The 25,417-nt window shown below is 34.6% G+C and overlaps 1 protein-coding gene across 2 annotated transcripts; it reads right to left on the bottom strand.

The window, feature by feature from the left end:
* Positions 1-8,317: 8,317 nt before the first annotated feature.
* LOC137941744 (protein CPR-5) lies at positions 8,318-24,886 on the bottom strand. 2 transcript variants are annotated; one of them, XM_068787301.1, is made up of 5 exons: positions 24,385-24,886; positions 18,166-18,222; positions 10,203-10,238; positions 9,378-10,061; positions 8,318-9,156 (listed from the first exon to the last, which is right to left on the bottom strand). In XM_068787301.1, the coding sequence occupies exons 1-5, from the start codon at positions 24,829-24,831 to the stop codon at positions 8,626-8,628; spliced, it is 1,755 nt and encodes a 584-aa protein (XP_068643402.1). In that variant the 5' UTR covers positions 24,832-24,886; the 3' UTR covers positions 8,318-8,625. The 2 variants fall into 2 exon arrangements, with proteins under 2 accessions (XP_068643402.1, XP_068643403.1); XM_068787302.1 differs by lacking the exon at positions 18,166-18,222.
* Between the last annotated feature and the right edge of the window lie 531 nt (positions 24,887-25,417).

Genomic DNA, 25,417 nt, shown 5'->3' with positions numbered 1-25,417 from the left:
GCTAGTTGAGGCACAAACTCCACTATGTAGATAGGGCACAATATTTTCCCTCTCCTGGTTATCCAACTGAGGCCCAGATTCTCCATTACAATCGGGCACACATTCACTTGTAAGCATATGCTTAACCTCATAAACCAGGGTTCAAATCTTAAGGTTTGTTTTATTTATTTATTTATTCTTCAATTTTTTTAAAAAGGAATCCATGGTCCCTCACTCTTATAACTAAGTAAGGTTAATTATGACAATTCACTCAAGTCTATTATTATAAGACTCTTAGTTTAAGTCCTCAATGCTTTATTCACTATTAATGCATATGCTAAATTACGGCATTACATTTATAAACATAGTTTTCAATATTGTAGATATCAATTAAATGAGACATATGTTCAGAGACATAAAATATACTACTAATCCATAGTTTTCAATTCTTTTTATAAAACATTATCAACAACACAAGAATAACAACCTAGTCATTTCACATTTCCAATTTCCTTTATACACTATCATTAGCACGTATGTGTATACTTACATATTCTCCTAGCATGGAGATTAAAAACTTGTAGAACCATGGCACGATAATCTTTCTTAATAAAGGTAGAATATATAAAGAAACTCATAACTACAATAGATAACAACTGATTCAATAACAACCAATTGAAAGAGTATCAACCTTTGTCTAATTACTCATTCCCATCCTAATTAAAAATCTAATCATTCTTAATCAAACCTACTTAAGAAGGAACTCATAATATTAATTATAACACATGCAAATGACTTCAATGATGGCAACTCATCAATTTGGTGATGTAACTGCACATACATTTAACGTCGATGACACCAACTCATTTCTCTAACAATCATACAAGCAGGAATCTCAAAGTAAGACTCACATTTAACCCCTCTAAAGGAGTGGTCTACCATAAGGCATATAAACATAATTTTAACAATGTTAAATAAATCATTTTATCAATTTCTAAAATAATCTCTAACTCAATAAAGTAAATTACAGTAGCATCATTCACTTCAGTTCTATTTCAAAATTTTATCCATTTTCATAACATGCACCTGAAACTAATTGCAATACTAGAAACATATATATCAAATGATTCTTAAACAACTAGTGTGCAATAGACTTAATTTCTATCTCCATCACTAGCCCTCCAAATAGTATATGCCATAAGATATTTTCAAAATTTATACATTCCACGAAAACTACTCACGTCTTCTTTTGTTGACTGACATAAATAGTAACCTAACATAAACATCTAGGAGGCTGACTTTTAAGATGTTCAATGGCCCATTAGAACAAGCTAATAAATTTAGTACAACCATTTTGAGATCCACACAACTATAAAACTCTCTTTTGGATGAACATTATTTCTACCAAGCAAGGTTTCATATACTTTAGAAGGCCTAAAAGCTAATTCTCTAAGACTTCATTCTCAACCCTTCAAAACATACATTCTTTCTTGAGGCTTGTGTTGAGATTTCTCAACAAAAGAAAACTCTTAAGTTTTCATCAACACCCTTGTATGGTGATACAAGAAACCAAGGAGAAGGCTCAACCAGGATGTAAGCTGGCTTCTTAGGTTTGTCGAGGTTAATACAAGGCAAATTAGCAGAATACTTAATATTTGTAAAAATAATCATATATAGTCACTTCACTAGTTACAAGCTCACCATCCCCATTCCCATTTCTCCTTTTTAAGGTAAATTTGTTGTCATCGACATGAACAACCGAATACTTAGATTTGCATATTGTGCACAAGTAATAATTTCTCACCATAGAAAAACCAACACTCTAACATGCTTATATTTGAATGAGGAAGTAACCAACAGAAAAGGAAGAACATAACATTCAAATGAGTAAACAAGAAACTCATAATTGTTCATTATTGAACCTTTCACTCAATCCCACAATCTTGCACTTTAGTATTTATATGAAAAATCTTCGCCCTAAGATTTTTCAGCATTCGTTTAGCCTTTGTTTACTCCATAAGCTTAAGAAGGTCTACCATCTGGTTGTCAATAAGAAAGTCGACAACTGGCCTGGGTAGACTATCATTATGGTTGAGACATCAATTTTAAGTGATAAATCCCCTTGGGAGATTCTGAAACTAGAACGAAACCCTCACTCTAACACACCACTACCTATGTCAACGAAATTTCTAGACTCATCCTAAAAAGTTTATTTCTGACTCATTACCCTATAAAATACCTTTTTCAAAGCCCTGAACCATTATACTTCTACTCCTACTCACCCAAAATGAAATACGGATTTACAGGCTCAATTGTTCCGAATTTAAATCAAAACTATCAATTTCAAAAATCCAATTCGATGTACTTCTACTCATGCTTGAAACAAAATGAAATATGGGTTTTAGAACCTGTTAACCCTAATCTAATATCTGGCTATTGATCTTTGAGGTTCAAACTTAATATACACCCACTTACACTTAAAATGAACAAAACATGAGATTTTTCTGAACTTAAACAATCCTATACCAATTTAAATCTCTAGATTTTCAATAATCCAAACGTAGTACCCAACTAACCAATCATAAACTAAACAGAACCTGAAATTTCAAAAAGCTTAACTATGCGTGATTTAATTCAGGCCCTCAGTTCCAAGCATCCAGTAAATTATATACAAACTTCACAAAACCTAAAAAGAATAGAAAGCTTAATCTTGCATAAATGATGGCAGGCCCTAAATTTCAGCAACCCTGTTCAATACCCGGTTAATTATGCCTGAACTGAAGAAATGTGTAAAATTTCATAAACTTATACCACTTCAACCTAAATCACAATCTTCAATTTCAATATCCCAAATTTACCCTCAACCAGTTATACATAAAATACAAGGAATCAAAAAATTCAGAGCACGAAATACTTCTAATTTAATTCAAATCTCAATTCATAGTTGCATATCTAATGGTTGTCGAATTCTCATAAACAGGGAGACATTCCTATATGTTCATAATAAATTAAAAGATGACCCTATCAAAAATTCCACATTGGACTAATCATTAATTAGAACTCCCACAATCTCAAATTCATCCATTGATTAACAATGTCTAAAAAAATTAAGTAAAATCATGATGCTGATTAAGAAATTAAACTTCCCCAAGAAATCCTAGGGTACATACAACAAAATTTAAAGGCATTCACTAATTTATTTATCATAACCAAATACTACAAATTTAGCATGGCTAATTTCTTCACAACCCCCAAAAAAAAAATCATTTTTACTGGACTTAAGAGAAGGAGAGCTTACAAAGTAGTTGTAATTCATGTACTTTACATTGGCAACATCATCTAGCTAACTTTACGTCATCAATTACAGGTATCAAATTTGATCCCATTAACTTTATAACCACAACTGAACTCAATCCCTTTAAAATAGACTACAACCAAGTTTGATATAGAACCACACATTTCCAATCTCTACAACTCTCGAATAAAGAATGCAGCAAGATCCTCTAATTTACCTTTCATATTAGATAAAGAATCTATAAAGATAATTTTAACTAATGCAATGTAATCTAAGATACCTTCCAATTATTCCTACCATTACAAGCATAAAAACCTCAAATTGCTTCTTTGCATAGATGGTCTACAATAAAGCTCAATAAGAATGGTAATCAGAAGAGATGCAGTCTTCAACTCCAGTAATCAGCAGCCTTTAACTAATAAAATTTGTCATTTTAAGCAATTGTACCAACTTAAATATTACTAACTTCACTACATCAGAATTTAACCTCCTTTTTGACAAATAGCTCACATCAATACTTGATAGAAAAGATATTTGTTTCAGTCTATATCTCATGTAGTAAAGAACCCAACAACATAAACTAAAATCATATCACATAAAACAAAATGTCATACTTTAATATCTTTGGTATTACCAAATCGTAATTTAATCCAAACAAAGCAATAGACAACAACAATGCCTCAATAAATAAGAAATCTATGACAGTTCCTATTACATGCATTAGAATTCAGTGGCATGAATTAACATTATCAACCACTATAATCAATGTTCCAACCTAAACATCACTGTCGTCATCAATTAGGAACCAATCTCTCTTTCTATAAAGATCAAATAGATGAGAGATTTTGAAAGAGGAGACAATCCATGCAATTAATTCTTCTAGACATAAATTCAAAATCATCCAGCTGTAATAGGTGAAATGCCTCAAGTTCCAACCCCTCGGATCACCACATAACCAGAAATTAAAACCCCTTCTTAACAAGGGTCGAACAAGAAAAGTTATGATAATAAATTAGTATTAAAACATGTAATTTCAGTTTTTTAAATATACTCCAACGCTTCAGTTACATAGAGAAAAGATCCAAAATTTTAAGCTCCTTTAATCTCTTATAAACCCAGAAATTTAAAACCCTCATTAACGGGTGTTAAATTTAGGATCCCATGACAAGGTCCTCTACCAAGGTAGTGAAAGAGGAGAGGAAGAAAAGGAGGAGAAAAAAGGAGAAGAGAAAAATAAAAGAGATGGAGAGAGAGCTTGGGAGAGAAGAAAATTCTAGGGACTAATTTGAGAGAGAAGACTGGTGATTCATTATTTACCCATTCCTTGAGCCTTTATTTATAATTGTGGAAGAAGGTTTACAAGGACTACAATGCCCTTAGGGCTACAAGCTTTGTAAAAGAAAAGACATACGTAGATATACATCATCTTTTGAATTACACCCTTGTGTCATCCTTATGAGAAGACTTTTCAAAATCCAATTAGCTCTAATCCACTTCAAAAATATCAATTTCAAAACTCTAAACCTAATATATCTCTCATCATACTTAAATCAAATCAGAGCATGATATTTTAGAACCAATTCAACCTTAATCCAAATTTAGGGACATCAATTTCAGGGTTCTAAATTCAATCTACTTCTAATCATATTTAAATAAAACAAAATATAACATTTCATGACCCAAATTGACCCTAATCCAACTTAGGAGCCTCAATTTCAGAATTTGTTTACACCCAAACTATTTGTAATCATTCTTAAATCAAACAAAACATGACATTTCCAAACCAATTTCAACCCTATACCAATTCAGGAACTTCAATTTCAAATTTTTAAACTTAATCTACCTCTAATCAAGCTTAAATCAAGTCAAATAGGAAATTTTAGAATTCATTTATCCTAAATTGAAATTGAAAACATCAATTTCAAGTGCTTAACCAAATTGATGCTTCTTTTCATACTTAATCAAATCCAAAATACAAAATTTAAGAAGCAAATCAGTTTTAATCCAAATCAGAGTCATTAACTCAGAAATCCAAAACTCGACACACCAATGAATACCCTCAAATCGAGGTTGAAGAGGAGGGAAAGGGGGCCACAGTTTTAGACTTACGTCTTTCCTCCTCTACATCTTCCTCTGCTATCTTCTTCCTTCCATCAAGTGTCCTCTCTCCTTTCTCTCTATCTTTCTTTTTATTTTTTTCCTCACGAAATCGAATGAATCTTCCTTAGCCTTCCCCCTACTTTCTTTCCTACTTCTCCTTTCCCCCCTTCGTTTATTTAAACCCTTCCTTCGGATTTACCACAATGCCCCTTTTTCTCTTGTATTCCACCACTACCCATAGTGAAATTTAACATTTAGTAGAAAGAAAAGTTAGGCACAACCAATGTTGGCTAGACTATATATGGTTATTCTTGTAAAATATTGTGATTGTATATATTTTAGACATATATTTTCAAGCTTACTTTTCTATCCATAAACACTCCATTATTATTTGTATTGACATCCAAGTTACGTTACTATCAACATCCAAAATATCGACCCTACGTAGATCAACCCCATCCTCAGACAATAAAAGCATGTAGGAACAAATTATTATAAAACATATCTTTGTCTCTATACTTTTGTCTCATCTTTCTAGGAAATGAAAAAATACAAACTAGATAGCTTATACAAGATAATTATCCTTAATAATCACTATACAACAAAATTATACCAATTCATTTCTATACAAGATGCATTGCATTTATTAACATCCAAAGTAGCAACTGCACTAAGTTGCCAATCAATTTGTCAAAGTATTAATGTTTGAAAATGAAACACAACTACAACAATTAAAGTTGCATACATGTTTATAATGGCACTAATGACATAGGTTGCTTTTAGTAAATCTCAATCTAATTAATTGATACATGTTTTCATTAACTTAATATTTTAGGTTTACTTTATCTCGTGCTCTTATTATTGATGTTTATTATAGGGTTTTAATAGTTTATTAGTTTAATGATAAAATGGAGATAATGGAACTGATTTAAATTCAACAAAATAGCAAAGATAGTATATATGTAAATGGTGTGGCTTTTAATAGAAACAAAAGATATACATATTATGGTTATCCTTCTAAGATATTGCGATTGTTTATATTTTCATATATACCTTTTCAACCATAAATACTCCATTATTGTATGTATTCGCATCTGAGTTACGTTGTTATCAACATCCAAAATATTGACCTTAATCAGATCAAGCTCTTCGTCATGCAGTAGAGGCATGTGGGAACAAATTACTATAAAAAAAAAATATTTATCTCTATACTCTTTTCTCATCTTTCCAGAATATGAAAAATACAAACTAGATAGTTTATACAAGATAATCATCCTTAATAATAATTGTACAACAAAATTATACTGATTCATTTCTACATGAAATGCATTGCATTTATTAACATCCAAATCAACAATTGCACTAAGTTGCCAATCAATTTGTTAAAGGATTTATGTTTGAAAATGAAACACAACTACAACAATTAAAGTTGCATACATGTTTACAATGCCACTAATCACATGGGTTGCTTTTAATTAATCTCAAGCTGAGTAATTGATACATGTTTCCATTAAGTTAATATTTTAGGTTTACTTTATCTAATGCACTTATTATTGATATTTAATTTGGTTTTTTAATATTTTATTATTTTAATGATAAAATGGAGATAATTGAACTGATTTAAATTCAATAAAATAGCAAAGATAGTATTCATGTAAATAGTGTGACTCTTAATAGAAACAAATGATAGACATACTATGGTTATCCTTCTAAGATATTGCGATTTTTTATATTTTTATTTATACATTTTTAACCATAAATACTTCATTAATATATGTATTCAGATCCAAGTTACATTATTATCAACATCCAAAATATCAACCTCATCCTCATACAGCAAAGGCGTGTAGGAACAATTTTTTATAAATAAAAACAAATATCTTTATCTCTATACTCTTTTCTCATCTTTGTAGGATATGAAAAATACCAAGTAAATAGTTTTTATAATATCTTCAATAATAACTATGTGTCAAAATTATACTCATTCATTTCTATACTTGATGCATATGAACATCCAAATCATCAATAACTCTAGTTGCCCATCCATTTTTTCCTAGTATTAATGTTTGAAAATGAACCACAACTACAACAACTGAAGTTGTTTAGATGCTTATAGTGACACTAATCACATAAGTTGCTTTTTAGTGAATCAAAAAGTAAGGAATTCATATACATTTCTATTAACAAATGCAATAAACTCTTTCTAAGTTTTTACATGAACCCTTTTGTCAGTATACAAAGTGATCTATAATTTATTAGATCTAAAAAGGGTACAAGTGACATGTGATTTTATGATACGATCAGACCTTGAAAGAAAATGAATCAATGGAAATGGCAATGAATGTAAAAAGTCATTCATTTGATTTTAAAAGTGACGTAATAAAATCATCTCTTGAATGTTAAACAGTGAATATGAGACAAAAAAGACTTTTATCTTGAACTAAACATGTCTAACTCGTCATCAACTCTTTAATTTTTACCAATATTTTTCAATTCCAAGCACTTTTTCAGCCCATACTTTTCCTCCTTAAAATATTAAATTAAAATGTAAAAAATCTTGAAATATTTTTCAATAAAAAAACCTAAAGTCTCATAGAATTAAAAGAAATATTTTTGGTCAAGCGTGTGGGTCTAACAAATCTGACCTTTCAAATAATGTCATTTCAGACTCCCAAAGTCACATCACAAGGAGTTTCTTTAACCACGTCTCATCATCACATCACGAAAAGGATTTTAGCAAAGTAAAGTTTATTATTGTCATGATTCTCAATGTCAATTCAAATTCAAGTAGTCCATTCAAGAGAAATGATACCCTAATCCCCTTCTCGTCTTTGTTATGTCAATTCAAGTTCAAGTAGTCCATTCAAGAGAAATGATACCAAAATCCCTTCTCGTCTTCGTTCCCGGATAAGAGCTTTATCTTGTATACTAAAAAGACCCAATCTTTGCATAAAATTCAAAGCAGCAGTTTCCTGCCTCAAAAAACACTATTTTGGTCAGACAAAGTTTTCCACCATTCATTTTTTTTCCTATGTTTCTTAGAAGCCTCAAGTCTTCCTGTTTTTTCTATGACTTTCATCCTTTATAAATCACATCTCGGTCCAACACTTCATAAAGCTTAATTGGTCAGACAAATAATTGAGTACGAATACATTACATATGTTGAACAACACATAATACATCATATGCAGCAACAGACTCTCAAGCCTTCAGCAAAACCTTACTGAGCTCTGATGGATCACCAAACTTCCTCAGCTTCCTTCACCAAATACTTGGTTTGATAACCTATCAACAAAATGATCTTTCCATTCCCTGGAAGACGCAAAAGGCATCAACCCACACAAAACCGGGACAAGAAACATCGAGCTGTAGAACATTACTCTTCGAAACTTGTACGGGACCCAAACTCTCTCTTTACGATCATCCGAACGAACAGATATTGGTCCATACAGAATTTCGAAGAAAATAGGCGTGAAGACATTTGCAAAAAAATGCAGACAACACAGGACTTCCCAATAGAACAGCCAGCAAGAGCCACTAGCTCCCAAGGTGTCAACACAAATCTTGCCTGCAAAGCCACAAACAACTCCCAGCAGCAATAAGATGAAAGTGATAGGCATGGTCTGCCCTGAGCTGGCCCACCGTTGGAGAAGGGCATATGCAAGGGCCAGAATCATCAGCAAACCAAACATTATTCTGCTCAGAACAACAATGTGGCACTTAATTAAGTGGAATAATGCTGTGAAGGATCCAAATGGATTCGGTGTCCACCAAGATGTTTGCTACAGCCATAACAAAGAGGAATTATCAATTGCAGAGCATTGAGATAAGATGCAGGCACCCCATGTACCGAATGCCTAGGAGATGCATCAACGAATAACAGCAAAAAAAAAAAAAAAAAGGCAGATTGTTCTTTAAATGAAACAACAAAAATAAAAAGTACGAGAAATCTCCAAAATTCTGGGAGCTACTATGTGATCTTTTTCCCCTGATTGATACCAACCTTCGGGTTATATGAACAGGATCTTGTCACCTCTTTGAGTAATTCGTATGAATGAATTGAAGCACCATAGCCCAGGCAGGTAGACATGATCAGCAATCCTGCCACAAGACAATCTATACAGTTATTGACCAGCTCCGCAGATCTTTTTTCCTGCATCTGGGTCTTCAATTTCTCTTCTTTAAAAGAAGCCTTTGAAATACCCATGGCTAACTTAAACTTCTCCAATACATTTGCAGAAGAGCTCACATCCAGCTGTGATTGCTTCAATCTCAAGCGTTGCATGTTAAGAGAAATCTCAACAGTTTTGAGATCATTTGAACGAGTCTGCTCCATGATAGATTTCTCCCAGGTACCTAGAATGGATTGACCATAACCAGATCCACATGTAGCAACAGATGAGCAAGCCAGCTGCTGATTTGTTTTCCCGTGAAGGACTAACTGGTTGAGAATAGACTCCGAAGGTCTAGTCTCTTCAATCCCTTCACTGCAATTGCATGGATTGTGAGAACACGAAACAGTTGGATCGTGCGAAACAAAAGAAGATGGCTCTTCAGAAATGTAACTCCTATTGTTGGATTTTTCTTCATAAATTGATGCTCCATTGATTAAGCGGAGTGTCTTGAGAGTGCTGTCAAATGATTTCTCAAAACTCTGAATAAAAGGGTGAAACCTCTCGCCAAACACCTATGTAAATCAACCATAAACAGGCAGCTTCAGCATCTTGCGATATGATTTTCTTCAGGAACAAAGTAAGATGCATATTTTCAACAATTTCTTAATGTCAAGCAATTTCCACCTATGATCATTTACACTGTTCTGACTTACATTGGATATGGATTCTTTCACAGCAGATACACAGACCTGCAACCCAGTAACATGATCATTCAGTATATATTTCATTATTAACTAGACTGTAAATCTAAAACAGCATCACATAAGAAAACAATGCTCTAAATTGGGGAAACAAAAGAAGGGGCTGGCTATTGTAACAGATCAGGGGTATTTTGGTAATACAAATTATGAGGTATTATGTTCTGAAGTTATAATGAGATAGAGGTGAACTACACATGTTCACCGAGGTGATTTTTTACATTATCTTATTACTGTTTGATGGCTGTACGTGAGATAACTAGAATAAGACCATCATTATCTTTTTGCCTTGTAACCACTTAAGTTATGAATAAAAGAAATTAGGGATCGACCTGATCCACTAACTGAACAGTTTCTCTTCAATGTGCTACTCTTCTTCTTCTCTTTTCTTCTTATTCTCTCCCAATTTCTCCTTCTAAAATTCTTCCTTTTTCTTTATTTTACATGGAATTAGAGCAGTTGATCTGACTGCTACGGATTTTTAAGCGAGGATCCTCTTCCCCTCAAGTCTACAAGTTTTCCAGGAAGTGGGATTTCACAAAATTGCTACTAATAGAAGGTAAAGGTCAAACTCTTTTCCCTTTTTTCGTGTCATTAACCCTATGGTTGATAGCTGGTGTTGTCTATTGAACAACTTTATGTCACAATTGTGCCCCTAGAGGGTTATTAGGGTTCTTTTTACCCAATTATTGCCTGTGCAAATCTCACAGACTCTGTCTGCCTACATCATCCTCATTACCTACTTAAGACGCTATTGTTTTTTTGTGGATTAGTGGATAGTATTAGTGAAATTGTATCAATTGAAGTTTGAGTACCCTAATTATTCTATAGTGTGTGAGACCCCCCTTGCCTGCATAGGGTAATAATGTTAGTTTTTTATATTGATGAACCTGGATTATATTTCAGCAAGTGCTGTTGAGTTGTTTACTGGAAATTGATTTAAGGGGTGACTCTGGTGAGTTAGTTACACCCTCAAGAAGCTCAGGAAATTCAAATTCCAAGAAATCACATACTATTCAAATAACCTCTACCAACCTCCATAGACTTAATTATATTTTAATTGGTCCAAGGCTGTTCAAATGTTTCTCAAGGCGAAAAAAAAACTGAAGTTTCTGAGAGGTTCCCCTAATTCCTAATGATGACTAGGAAGTTCAAGATAGCCAAGTTATGCCTTGGCTGATCAATAGCATGGAAGAAAATCTAAGTGACTAGGTTATGAGCTGTAACACATCAAAACAGATTTGGGATACTTTGAAGGCTATTTTTTCACAAGAAACTAACAAGCTATATACAAAGTTCTTTCGTATGGCCGAGGGGATAAAACTGTAACTCAATACTTTGCAAAGATGAGAGACATTTTGCAAAAGATTATCACCTCTCATCCTTTTACTATTAATGCTATTAAGTTTCAAAGAGAGAAAAATCAGATTCAGGTTACTCGGTTTCTTGATTTCTAGACGGGTTGGGACCAGACTACGATGTTTTACAAGCGTTGATACTGGCTGATGATACTGATCATACATTAGAGACTGTATAACATAGTTCTTTGAGCAGTGAAAAATGGTAAAATTACTGTCGGTTTGATGCTGCCTTAATATCACTTCTACTCCTAGATTTGAATCGTCTAGAGTTAGACGAGTAGGACTTGGAGGTAGAGGACGTGTGAGTGACAGTGGAGGACGAGGTAGAGATAATACAGATAGAAAATGTATGCATTATGGTAGATCTAATCACTTCTCCGACAAAGGCTAGGATAAATTTGGAAGCCTACCTACGCTAATTCTAGTGTTTTTTGTAGAAAGTGGTGAGATGAGTAATAGTTAAATTGGATCTTCTGAGAGTACCCAAGAAACACAATAGAAGATGTGACAGCAGTTGGGTCAACTAGCATTGACTATACTCCAGCTCCACAGGCATTTTTGAATCCTCCAATTGATAATACCGTAATGGCAAGCTCAAATGTGTCTCCAGTTCATGTTTCTTTGCCATCCTCTTGGATGATAGATTCTAGCACCGCCAGTCACATGTTAAGTATGTCTTTCATTTTCTCAGATATATCACCATCCTTGTCTCATAAATTAGTTACATTGGTTGATGGTTCTACTTCATCTGTTTGTGGTGAAGGGGGACGTTCACCATTCCTCCAGTATTTCTTTAACTATTGTCTTGCGTGTTCCAAAAAATTTTGTCAACTTATTGTTTGTCAACAAACTTACTCAGTCACATAATTGCTCAATTACATTCCTTCCATCTCATTTTGTGTTTCAGAACTTGCAAACAAGGAGATAGATTAGTTCAGGGCATGAAAGAGATAGGTTATACTATCTTGCCATTATTCCAGAAGAAAAGTTTGTTGCCTTAAAGACTGCTTTATCTTCTTATTTATGGCATTTGCGCTTGGGATATCCCTCAATAGTCAAGTTTTGACAGTTTATTCCTACTATTTCTTTAGATATTTCATTTGATTGTTATCAGCTAAGAAAGCACCATTGCAATTTGTTTCCTCTAAGTAGTCGACAAAGTCAACGTCCCTTTTCTTTAATACATTCAAATGTATTGAGTCCATGTCAGGTTCCTAATTCATTTTGTTTTCAGTACTTGCCTTTTATAGATGTTCTAGTAGGGTGATTTGGGTGTACCTCCTTCAAGAGAAAACATAAGTATTTTATGTATTTCTCAAATTTTATGCTGAAATAAAAACACAATTTAGTGCTTCCATTCGTGTCTTTTGTTTAGATAATGGTCTTGAATTTGCCAATAGTAAATTCTCCACTTTTTGCACTAAATATAGCATCATTTATCAAACTTCCTGTGTGTATACTCCCCAACAAAATGGGGTAATGGAACACAAGAAATTACATCTGCTTGAAATTGCTCAAACAATTTTGTTTCAAATAAATGTTCCAAAGTCATTCTGGAGAGATGCAACTCTCACTTCCTATTATTTGATAAATTGAATGCCATCTTTTGTGTTAGGTTGTCACATTCTTATGCAAATGTTAAAACCTGGGAGTAAGCTATTTGATTAACCTCGAGTTTTTGGCTTTGTTTGTTTTGTTCATTGTGTTGATCCACATATGAATAAATTGTCTCCTCGAGCTATTTGGTGTTTTTTCTTGGGTATTCCAGGACACAGAAAGGTTACTGGTGATATGATCTTACATCTAGAAAAGTGTATATCTCTACAGATGTTACATTCTTTACAAAAAACCTTCATTGTTCATCGTCTGTGGTACACCCTTCTAAATGGTGTCTCTCTTGAGTATTCTTTACCTATTCTTGTTCTCGATGTTCCAAGTACTAGCACTAATCAGCAACCACACAAAAGCCATTAAAAGTGTATCAAAGGAGACCTTTGTTTTCAATCATCACTAGTGAACAACAAGAGCCGCTATCGATAGCACCCACCCCTCCATTGCCCCCACCATCAACCTCTCAGCTTGTAGATCCTATTGCAAGTGATCTTGATGTTCTTGTTTCTCTCCAGAAAGGTAAACGGACTTGCACTCAACATCCTATCTCTCGTAATGTGTCATTTGGTAATTTGTTCTCTACAGTTTAGATCATTTGCCTCGTCTCTGTCCAGTATCTCTATTCCACTATATTCCTACTAAAGTGGAATAGAGATACATTAGCTTCTCTAAAGTGGAAAAAGGCTATAGATAAGGAGATGCATGCTCTGGTTGCTAGGAAGACATGGGTCTTCGTTGATCTGCCTCTTGGAGAGGAGTAGTTGGTTGTAGATGGGTATATATAGTGAAATATAATGTCGATGGCATTGTGGTACATTATAAAACTTGATTTGTGGCTAAGGATACATTCAAAAATACGGTGTTGATGTATTAGACATCTTTTCCCTTGTAGCTCGGCTTAGCACTACTCAGATTTTGGTGTTAGTTGTGGTCAATCAAGGTTGTCTTTATACCAGCATGATATTAAAAATGTTTTTATATGGAAACTTGCAAGAAGAGGTATATATGAAGTAACCTCTCAGGTAGATTTTATATCAAGCTAGGGGGTGAGAAGACGTCATAAACACCCAGCTTGCTACATATGGTAGACATAATCTTGTGAGTGACTGGTTTGGTGAGGATGTCTGCAACTTGATTTTGTGATGAGATGTGCTTCAGGGATGAGACCAGCTTGAAATTTTTCTCGTATAAAGTAGATATTGATATTTGAATAAGCAAAGGTCAGATTGAAAAAAAAGGTTCGAGTAGCAGCAGCAATCTTTGGATTCCGAGGTATTTTTTCCTATCAAGAACTAAACTTTATATGGAGAAATATATATCAAAAGAAATATTTGTAAGTCTATTCTTTTACCTATTCAACCAATTTTTTATCTGAGTTATCTACAAAGAGAAATCGATATTTGAAGCAGCAAAGGTCAGATTGAAAAAGAGGTTCGTGTGGCAGCAGAAAGAATCAACTTCCGAGGTATTTTATGCTATCAAGAAAGAGACTTTATATGGAGAATTATATATCAAAATAAAGATACGTAAGTCTATTTTCTTACCTATTCAACCAATTCTCGGTATGATTTTTTTATAAGGAGATATTGATCTTGGAAGAGTCAATGGTCGTTCTGGAAAAATAGGAGTAACAGAACTTAGTTCGGCCAGATGACAAAGCTATCAGATTATTTATCTTCTAATAATTATATTTTATGAAGAGAAGTTATACTTGGATGAAAGGTATTTAAGTCTAGTTTCAGAAGGATTTTTTTTTATGTCAATATGATCTATATTTTAAGATATATTCGCATTGGAAGAATCAAAGGTCATGGTCGTATTCTGTTGTATTGAAAAATCTGAATTTATGCCCATTGTTTTGAGTCACTTTTTGAGTTGATATATCAGAAAAAATATCTCACTTCTCCCTGGTTTGAGGGCTTATCTATGCATCTATGTTATATGGGCTTATTATTACATCTATGATATTTGGTTCAAGCTGGGATCACTGTCATTACCTCCCAGCTTGAGGGGGAGAAATAGAAGAAGTACAAGAAAGACGTATTTTATTCTATATGTTGTGGATGAGTTTATGTGACAAAAATATTCAAGAAAGGGGGAGCACAAAAGATGAAGCTTGTGCATCTAAGAAGAAATTTTTATATCGGATTATTTCATGGGTTCTTTTACAAAGTTAATTATTTGGTTCGTGTTATATGTGTTGGAAGATGGTCATGTTGTATTCAGCTGCAGCTATTATGTCTCTTTGGGGACATTATTATTGAAGAAGAGGTGGCCTCATATCATCATTTATTTTACCCCGTCAAAAAGATGAAAATTATTTGTGGTTGGGAGTCCACGAAGAAGGAACTTCATCCGCGTCAAAAATATGAAAATTATTTGTGGTTGGAAGCCCATGACGGAGGAATTTCATCCCCGTCAAAAATATGAAAATTATTTGTGGTTGGGAGTCTACGACGGGGGAACTTCATCCCCCGTCAAAAAGATGAAAATTATTTGTGGTTGGAAGTCCATGACAGAGGAACTTATGATTACATCTATGTTATCCCCCCCCCCCCCCCCGTAATGGCTTTTATGTCTCCTACCACTTGAGAGTCATTGTCCTGTGGACAGACACAGTGGTGGACACTTCAGAGCAATGCCGATAGACACACTACCGATAGCAGTGGAGTGTACCCTACATCCAGTATTAAGACTGGAGTATGAAGCAATGGCTTACCGGCTAGGAGTGATTTTTACTCTCACTTATAATGCCGCAGGGCCTCATGGAAGGACGCAACAGCGTGAGGGGGAATGTTGGAAGATGAAGGGATATTGAAAGATGTGCCATTTTATACAAAAATATTTTATACATCATTTGTAGCAAGCTGGGAGTTCATGTTGTTCTCTCACCCCCAGCTTGAGGGGGAGTGTTGGAAGATAAGATCAAGCCCAAACGACCAAGGAAGGCCCACATATGTAAGATTATTATAAGATGGGCCACATGACCAAGGAAGGCCCGCAAGATGGGCCCAAGCCCATAAGTAGGACCCACAATGATTACCAAGAGTTGGCATCCTTATCACATCAGTTGGAAGATCAAGAAGGACTCACAAAAGTATCATTATCTTAGGGTCTCGACCAAGAAGAGTTTTAGTTTAAGTTATATTTGTCTTTTATCAATATTGAGTTACCTAATTATGTTAGGACTTACCTTAAGTGTTAGAGTTTGGGTGTAATTGGGACAAGGGTAGTTTTATTGTAATTGGACTCTATTACCTTCCTCTATTATAAATAGACGTTCATGTACTCTGATTACAACAAGTTATTGATGTCAATGAAGTATTTCACTTTTTCATAAATTCAACAAGTTACTCAAGGGGAGACAGGTCAAGTGTGCAAGCTCCAAAAGACTATTTATGGTCTAAAACAAAGGCTACAAACATGTTAGTGAAATTTAGTAACGTGGTGATGTTATTTGAGCTTGTTAGAAGCCATTGTGATTATTCCCTATTTATTTTATGCAGGCAGACTAGAATTGTTGTATTAGTGGCGTATGTTGATGATATTATAATTATTGGGGATGATGTTGAAAGTATCAAGGATATGAAAAATCACCGCAAGAAGCAATTTCAAACTAAATATTAGTACACTAAAATATTTTCTGAGAATAAAAGTGAAAAGAAGCAAAAAAAAAAAGGTATGATTATATCTCAAAGAATAGATGTGATAGATAAATTGAGTGAACATGGATTATTTGGTGCCAAACCTGTTGACATTCCTAAGAAATGAGCTCTTCTTTGCAATATGATAGTATTCCAATACTTAGTGATAAAACTACAAGTCAGAGAATAGTTGGACAATTAATTTATGTCATTGTCACTAGGCCAGATATATCATTGGTGGTCGGAATTGTAAGTCAGTTTATGAATACTCCCAGAAAAGTGTATATTGAGGCAGCACAAAGAATTTTAAAAGTACTAAAAGGGGCTCCTGAAAAAGGATTACATTATGAACCACTGGGCACTTAAAAATTGTAGGTTTCTCAGATACTGGTTATGCAGGTTCGAAGTTAGATAAGAAACCTACTACACATTATTGTGTATTTGTGGGAGGTAATCTTATCAGCTAGAAAAAGTAAAAAACAGAATGTCGTTGTCCAATCAAGTCTTGAAGCTGATTATCGAGCGATGGCATATACTGTTGAAAAAAATTGGTTTGGAAGGAAGTGGTCCCATGGAATTAAAATGAGATAAACAAGCTGCAATATATATTGTTAGCAATCAAGTGTTTCACGAGCGGACCAAACAAATAGAAGTGGATTGGCATTTTATTCTTGATGCAATGCTAAGTGATAAAATGACTAATCCGTATGTAAGGACAACAGATCAAGTTGGAGATTTTGTTTAGCAAGGCCCTTGGAAAGCATCCATTTCTTGATTTTTGTTCTAAACTAGGATTATTAAATATATATGCTCCAGCTTGAGGGGGAGAGTTAAAAGGTAAGAGTATTTTGGTAATTTATTATGTTCTGAAGTTACAATGAGATAGAGGTGAATTAGACATGTTCACCAATATAATTAATGTTTTCTAATGACTGTTTGATGGCTGTAAGGGAGATAACTAGAATAGGGGCATTATAATCTTTTTTTCCTTGTAATCACTTAAGTTATGAATAAAAGAGGTTGGGATCGATTTGATCCACTAACCAGAGTTTCCCTTCAAAGTGCTTCTCTCCTTCTTCTCTTCTCTTCTTTAATCTTTTCTTCTTCTTTACTACCACTTTCTTCTTCCAAAATTTTTCCTTTTTCTTGACTAACAGTTATGATTCAATTCCATCACTATCAATAGTATTAAAAAAAAAATCTTAATTTTGTCAATAAAAATATAATAAAACCAAAAAATAAAGCAGAAAAACTGCAAAGAAACCTATAACTGCCTGCCTCTGAAAGGAAAGTTAGAGATACCATGGAAAAATGACTGGCTGAAATTTTTTCTCCGGCAGCCTCCTTTTTATCCACAACCTGACATCAGATAACTTGTCTCATATAACAAAATCTAATACATATTTTATCAAATGCTGACAACTAGAATGACATAAATACTAAAATAGAAACAAAGGCTTTTAAAAATTTACAGTTTGAACTCCCTCATTCGACGAGAAAGCCAGTTAGACGAATTTGAGCTGTTATGAACATCAGCCCATGTACCATCCAGATAACAATACAATTATTAACATCCTCTAAGATGTTAATAATTATCCAATGGAGGACAGGCATTTTCCTTCAGGGAGACTAACAGCAGACAGAGAAAATCCATATTCTCTTGCGAGTGGCAAGTAAAAATATTGCTAAGGAGAGAAGAGCAAAGATACAAGGAAATGAGAAAAGATATATTGATAAAACCATTAAAATTTAGAAGCCAAGAAGTGGATGTAGAAAATTAGCCAGGTAATCAGGAAACATCTAAGCTTTCCCTACCTTTTGGACCATTTAAAGTACAGAGTGATACAGCAGACAATGATAATCAGTAGATTAGTTAGAAAAAAACAGATTTTCTAAGACAGGATCTTGAAAATAAACAATCATAAAAATTTGACACCACTGGTAAAATAAAACTAATATTCAGATAACGACTAATCTGTTAAAATACCAGTTCAGGTGTATTTTGGTCATTTCCTACATTACATTTTTGCCTTATAGTATGACTGCTAGATAGACAATGTCATATTCTATTTATCGTTTAATTCAATTTAGACTTCTATTTTAGGAGATATATAATTTTTAGTATTGAAGGGCATTTCTGTTATTTTGTAAAATATCACTTAAACCCTGATTAAATAGAAGGCAAACGTTCTTTTCTGGCATGTTCTACAAGGCTGCAAGGCTGCTCTTCTTCTAGGTCTCTTTTTCTCCTCTTTTCTCTTCTATTTTCTTCTCAAATCTCATTTTTTTCATCGTATCAAAGCAATAACTCACATCTTGGGTTTGTTTCTTTCAATTCCATAGACCTTCTCTTCATTTACAACAATCTGTTTGAAGGATTTTCCCAGATTTCTAGACTTGTGTGTAAAAATTTCAAATTTTCCCTCTTTGCTGCCAGCCATAGCCTCTTGGTTAATGGCTACTACTTCTATTTGATTGACTATCGGGATTTAGAGGTGTTTGACAATCCCAATTTGAAGAAATTCTTCAGTTGAAAAACAAGAACCCCTATTTTGGTCATTTTACCTTGTCGTTATTTACATTTCTTGATGTAATCTCGCTCTACATGTCAAACTATGTCTATGGACCAAATTTTATGTAAAGAGGACACGTAGAATAGGAGATATAGAGAATAAGGATTTTCACTTAAAGTAGGTGCAATATTGTAAATTGTACTCAACCCTAAATTATAAATAAAGATTGGAGAACATGCAGTGCCCCAACTCAGTCTCTTTCTGAATTTTCTCATCTCCGCTTTCTCTCCCTCTCATTCTCTCTCTTCAACCTTCTTTCTTCTTACTTTTTTCAGGGTACCAGAGCAATAGATCGCATTTATGAAGGATTTTTGTAAGTTTTTCTCCTCTTTGAACTAGATGTCTACATAAAGAAGGGATTTTTTCAATTTTTTGGCTACTGGTTAGTAAATCCAATTTTTTCTCCTTTTCTCTCTGCCATAGCCCTAGGGGTATTGGTTCTACTACTCTAAGAACAGATTCTGATATTCTAAACTGCCAAAAGAGGTTTTTTTATGTTGATCTAGAGGTGTGCGCTAAAGTTCCAGAACTGTCATTGCTGATGTCATCTATGCACTTGATGATGTCAGCCCTCGTGCAGGTTCCAATGCACTTTATCTTCTGAATTTGATCCCCTTGTTGGATTTATTGGATTTTTTAATCTGCGCTCATCATATATTTGCCCTAATTGTGATTTTACATTATGGGGTCCAACTGAGCTAGTTGATTTTGGAACTTTTAGGAAGGATTATTTGATTTGTTTGTTATTCTTATATATCTGATATGGCAGATTCTGGTGAGGTTTACACTCCAATAAAGGAGTCATATAATCCGGATAGTAAAAAAATTATTACTATCACCTTTGAAAAGTTGAATGGTGATAATTACCTTACTTTGTCTAGATCTATTCTAATGTATTTGAAGGGCAAGAAAAAACTTAAATTTACTAGAGATGACCCTCTTGTTCCTCAGAATGATGATTGGGAGGCTGAAGACAGTCAAGTGGTGACTTGGTTGTCAACAGCATAGAATCTAATATCAGGAACCAAGTTATGAATTTTGAAACTGCCAAGGCTATGTGGCTGTCCTTAGAAGCTCTTCGTGGACAAGAGAGTAATCTTTCCAGGGTCTATAAATTATATACAAAGTTTTTTGGCTTAAAATGGGGTAACAGAACTGTGACAAACTACTATAGTTCTTTTCTAAGTATCAGGCAGGAAATTAATGTTTTTCTTCTTTTCACTACGGATGAAAGAGAACTCCAAAAACAGTAGAGTCAACTTCTTGTGGCAAAATTTCTAAATGGATTAAGCGCTGAATTTAATAGCATAAAGGTACAAATTTTGGCCTCGGATGAAATACCTAACCTCTCTACTACCTTTAATAGGGTACAGAGAACTGAAAAGACTGTTGTGCTTAGAGCTGGAAAAGATTCTAAAGTGGGTGAAGCTAATGCCCTTAATACATCAGCTACAACATCTGATTCTACTGATACGTCCAGGGGATGCACGGGGACAGGTAGAAGCAGAGGCGGAGATAATTCCAGTAGAAGACGAGGCCAAGGAGATGATAAACCTAAGTGCAAGTGTGTTCACTTCATACACACCAATCATTACTCAAATAGATGTTGGATAAAATTTGGGAAGCACGCGTGAACAAATGCTATTACACATGCAGGTACAACACTAGGGTCTGAAACTAAAATCTCACCAGGTGCTCCAAATGAATTACAAATATTGATTCAATAGCAACAACAGATCTCACAGCAACAACAACAAATCCCCCTACGTATGGCACAACTATGTATTCGATTTGCATCCTTGGCACATACAACTCCTCTTGCAGGTATGTCTGCACTCTCAATGTCTCATTCCCCATCTTGGGTTCTTGATTTTGGTGCCACAAAACACATGTCAGGTATGTCCTTACTATTTTCTAACTTAAAGAAGTCTATTCTTGTTAAACATGTTAATCTTGCTGATAGGTTAGTCTCACCAGTACAAGTAGTAGGAAATGTTACTCTTGCATCTTTTCTTTCCCCTCAATCTGCACTGTTAGTTCCAAAATTTCCTTAAAATTTGTTGTCAATCAGTCTAGTGGCTAAGTCTATGAATTGTTCTCTAACTTTTTACCCTACTCATTGTGTCTTTCAAGATCTTGTAACTAGGAAGATGATTGGTTTTGCTCATGAAAGAGAGGGACTATACTATCTGGATAGCCACAATCCAGACAGCTGATTCACCTCTTCAGTGGCATCTTAGACTTGGTCATTTATCTCCGGCAAAACTGATTCAAGTAGTTCCAAATTTTCTTTCTAGTATTACTTTTCAATGTGAGTCATGTCAATTGCGCAAGCATCACCGGAGCTCCTTTCCTGTTTCATCTCATAAGACAAGTAAAGTTTTTGAGCTTGTCCACTCAGATGTCTAGGGTCATTGTCTTCTGACTAGTTAGTTTGGCCATAGGTATTTTATTTCCTTTATTGAGGATTTTAGTAGGTGTACTTGGATTTTATTTCCTTTATCTCATGAAAGAAAAATCCAAATCTTTTGATGAATTTCAACTATTTTATAATAAAATAAATAATCAATTTGCAACTTCGATCCATATCTTGCATACAGACAATGGTCTTGAGTTTATAAATCGTAAATTTGACTCTTTCTGTCAATCACAAGGAATCATTCATCAAACTTCATGTGTGTTCACTCCACAATTGTTGAACGCAAGAATCGTCAACAATCAGTCCAAGAAAGAAAAAAAAATAGAATATGGCAAGGGATATTGGAGCAATGTACCCAATATAGTACCATTTCTGGGTCCTACAAAGTAAAAGCATTTTGTTATAAATTTGATATTGTCCTCATGATCATCATAATTATAATTATTTTTTAAATAGTCGCCATTATTATTACTATCATAATTATGATTATTAATTCCATTTTTTCTTAATTATAATTTTTTTAAGAGGGAAAAGAGGCCGGACTTTTGGCTGCACCAAACTTTTTTTTCTTTAAAAATGTTATGCTATTTACAAGAATGTCATTTTACTTTATTATATTAACAATAATGCCATTAATAAGAAAGAAACTCCAATGCAGTTCAATCAAGTCTATATAGGATAAGAAAAACTTAGGCCCATACTCCTTTTCACTTTTTTTGAAAATTGACTGACACATGCTACACACCAAACCATAACGAGAAATATTAAAAGCAGAAAAGAAGAGTATAAGTGGTCCTTGGAGGATATAAAAAAACAAAAAAGAAACAACACCGAAAAACCTAAGATTTTATATATATATATAAATGAGAAAGAGAACTCTATTAAGCTGAGCAGCACCTAAAGAAGATATTTAATGCCTTACATGATAAGAAGAAACATAATAGGAAAAACAGAATACGAAAATCACAAAAAAAGGAAATGTCAGCAATAAAAACTCAAAGATAGGGCAAATGAGAACTACGAAAAACCAAAACAGAAAGCAGCCACAAGGTGGAGCTAATGGGGAGTGAGTCTCCCATAACAAGGTGTTGTTAGAGGAGCCTACTTCTAGCAAGAGAGTCAGCCACACAATTGGCCTCATGGAGAATATGCACCCAAGAGATAGTGAGCTGAGCAGCAATGTCCATTATCTCATTGAGGATCCAATAAAGGCACCAAGGTGGATGTGAACGACCAGAAACCCAGCAGATGATACCAACAGTGTATCCTTCCGCAAAAAGTTATCCGGTTTAATTTAAGCTCTTGGCCACAAATTTCAACACCCCAATACTTAATTATTAATAGCATGGGTGTTAGAAATCCAAACTAGTCTTGGAATTTTATCATTTGCCCCAAAATATCGTCATCCACTCCCTCAGATGCATAAAAGGTTGGACAGTGCATTTTAAGACCACGAGACATGGACATCAATGGGCAACTACAGTTGAACAGCAATTGTTGACCTACACTTCCCTGTAACGCAATTTCAAAATAAAATAAATAAAATCAACTGTTTCTTTCAAAGAAAATCATGATGATTATTCATGAACTCTATTATCATTTGTTCCTGTATCGCTTGGAATCTTAATTCTGCATAATCCTTCCAGAGAAGTAAACATATTTTGCAAACATTCAGTTGAAGTGCCTTGTGTGTCAATCCTAATAATACTAGCTTGTACAGGAGCTGGGTGACTGATCAAATTGGCTCCTTGAATGAAACTTAGTGAAAAATTATTCTTAAGGGCTTTAAAAAAAATATAAGGTAAGGACAGGATAGTTAAAAAACCATTTTTTTTTATATAAAGCGGAAGAATTGACTACTAAGCATGGCCTGCTTCATTGAAGGAGGAAATAGAAGCAACAAAGAATGCCACAATGAGAGAGAGGAAACAGACAGATACAAGAATTAGCAATCATCTACTGTTTTTACAACTGGACATGTTCATAAGTTTACCTGTTGATGAGGGGAGAAATGCTCTCCATCATTTAAACGAGAAGATTTTATGCTATTAATCACAAACAATTCGAATTGCTGAGAGCCTGAAATGGTGTTAAAAACTAAACGATTCATCAAAGAAATTGGAATTTTCCTTCACTATTTTAAGGGCGTCATAACACCAACCATGTAAGCTGTCAAATTTAGGTGAAATCAGAATAACAGAAGTTATTTCTGCAAGAGCAAAATTACACGTTAAACAGTTCCCTTCTTGAGTGTCCATAACCATGAATGTTTTCTGAACCCCAATTATCTCCGGCTAGCCACCTTATTGCACATTGCTATGGCAGTGGAAATTAGAAAATTGCAAGCCCGTTCAGACAATGACGAGCACAAACACAAAAGATCTATTCCAGAAAGTACCACTTCCTGAATTCCACCCAAACTATCAATCAAATTTAATGATGCAAACGTTACCAAGCGTAAGCACAAGTAACGAAGAAGAGGAAGAAATAAATCCAAGCGAAGAAGAGAAAAGGTAGAAAAAAGAGTACCTGCACAACCACAGCAGCAATATACATCCCCAAAGAAAGACCCAAGCTGTGGAGCTCATCCCCATTATGGGCTCTCCAATTCCGGCGTCTCATTCCAACATTGATGCCTCTCTCATGAGAAGCAGACAGAAAATCGGAAAATTTTATCATTCTCTTACTCTTTCTCGAAGCCCCTTTTTCTTTCTTCTGCAAAAACTTCAACCGCTTCGGCGAATCGACTTCCACGGCCCGAGCAGATCCTGACTGGGTATTCTCAATTGGGGCATACTTCCCTTCGACATTGAGGCTATCATCGCAACGAGAAAGAAAATTCGACGAACAAACCTCTTCCCCGTTTTCTAGCACTATACCGTCATTGCCATCGACACACGAAGCATCTATCTGTGGGGTTTTCGTAGAAATCGATGATTTGTGAGAACATGGGGAGAGAAAGGCTGACGCGTTCATGATGGCTGAAGGAAAAAACCCCGAACCTGGGTTTTGCCTTTCTGAAAATTAAGAGGACTCTGCAGAAACATTACAGATCGTGTTAAGTTACATGCCCCTACGCTTTAAAGTTAAAAATTTGAACTTTACTCGGTCTCGGGCACTAGGCCAATATGAATTCGAATTCGTTCTTATTTACTAAAAATTGTTAGTACACGCCTACGAGGCAAAGTGAAAGCAAACGAACTATATAATTCACTTTCACTCTTCCCCCCCCTGTAAAACGAGTGAAAGTGAAATTTGAGGGTCACTCTTTGAAGTTACTTTTACTCGCTCACTCAGACGCTTCTTGCATCCTCCCTCTCGACTCTACTCTCCCCTCTCTGCTTCCCTCTCAACCAATGTCTCTCTCGACTCTCCCCTCTCTGCTTCTTCTCTCCCCTCTCGCCATATTGTAATGTTGCTTCCCTCTCGCTTGGTTGTTGCTTTCCTACCGCCGTTGTTCGCCTTCGCCCTTGACACCTTCCTCTCAGCCGCCCTCAACCTTACACCTTCATCCTTCTTCTCTGTCACTCTTGAATTTTCTATAATCTCTTTTTGCTTTTGA

The sequence above is a fragment of the Aristolochia californica genome, unplaced genomic scaffold, assembly GCF_029961685.1.
Source record: "Aristolochia californica isolate CCGP_79_NKW_82.1479 unplaced genomic scaffold, dmAriCali1.0.hap1 SCAF_9, whole genome shotgun sequence".
Classification (NCBI taxonomy): Eukaryota; Viridiplantae; Streptophyta; class Magnoliopsida; order Piperales; family Aristolochiaceae; genus Aristolochia; species Aristolochia californica.
This window is presented reverse-complemented; position numbering and strand designations above follow the sequence as displayed.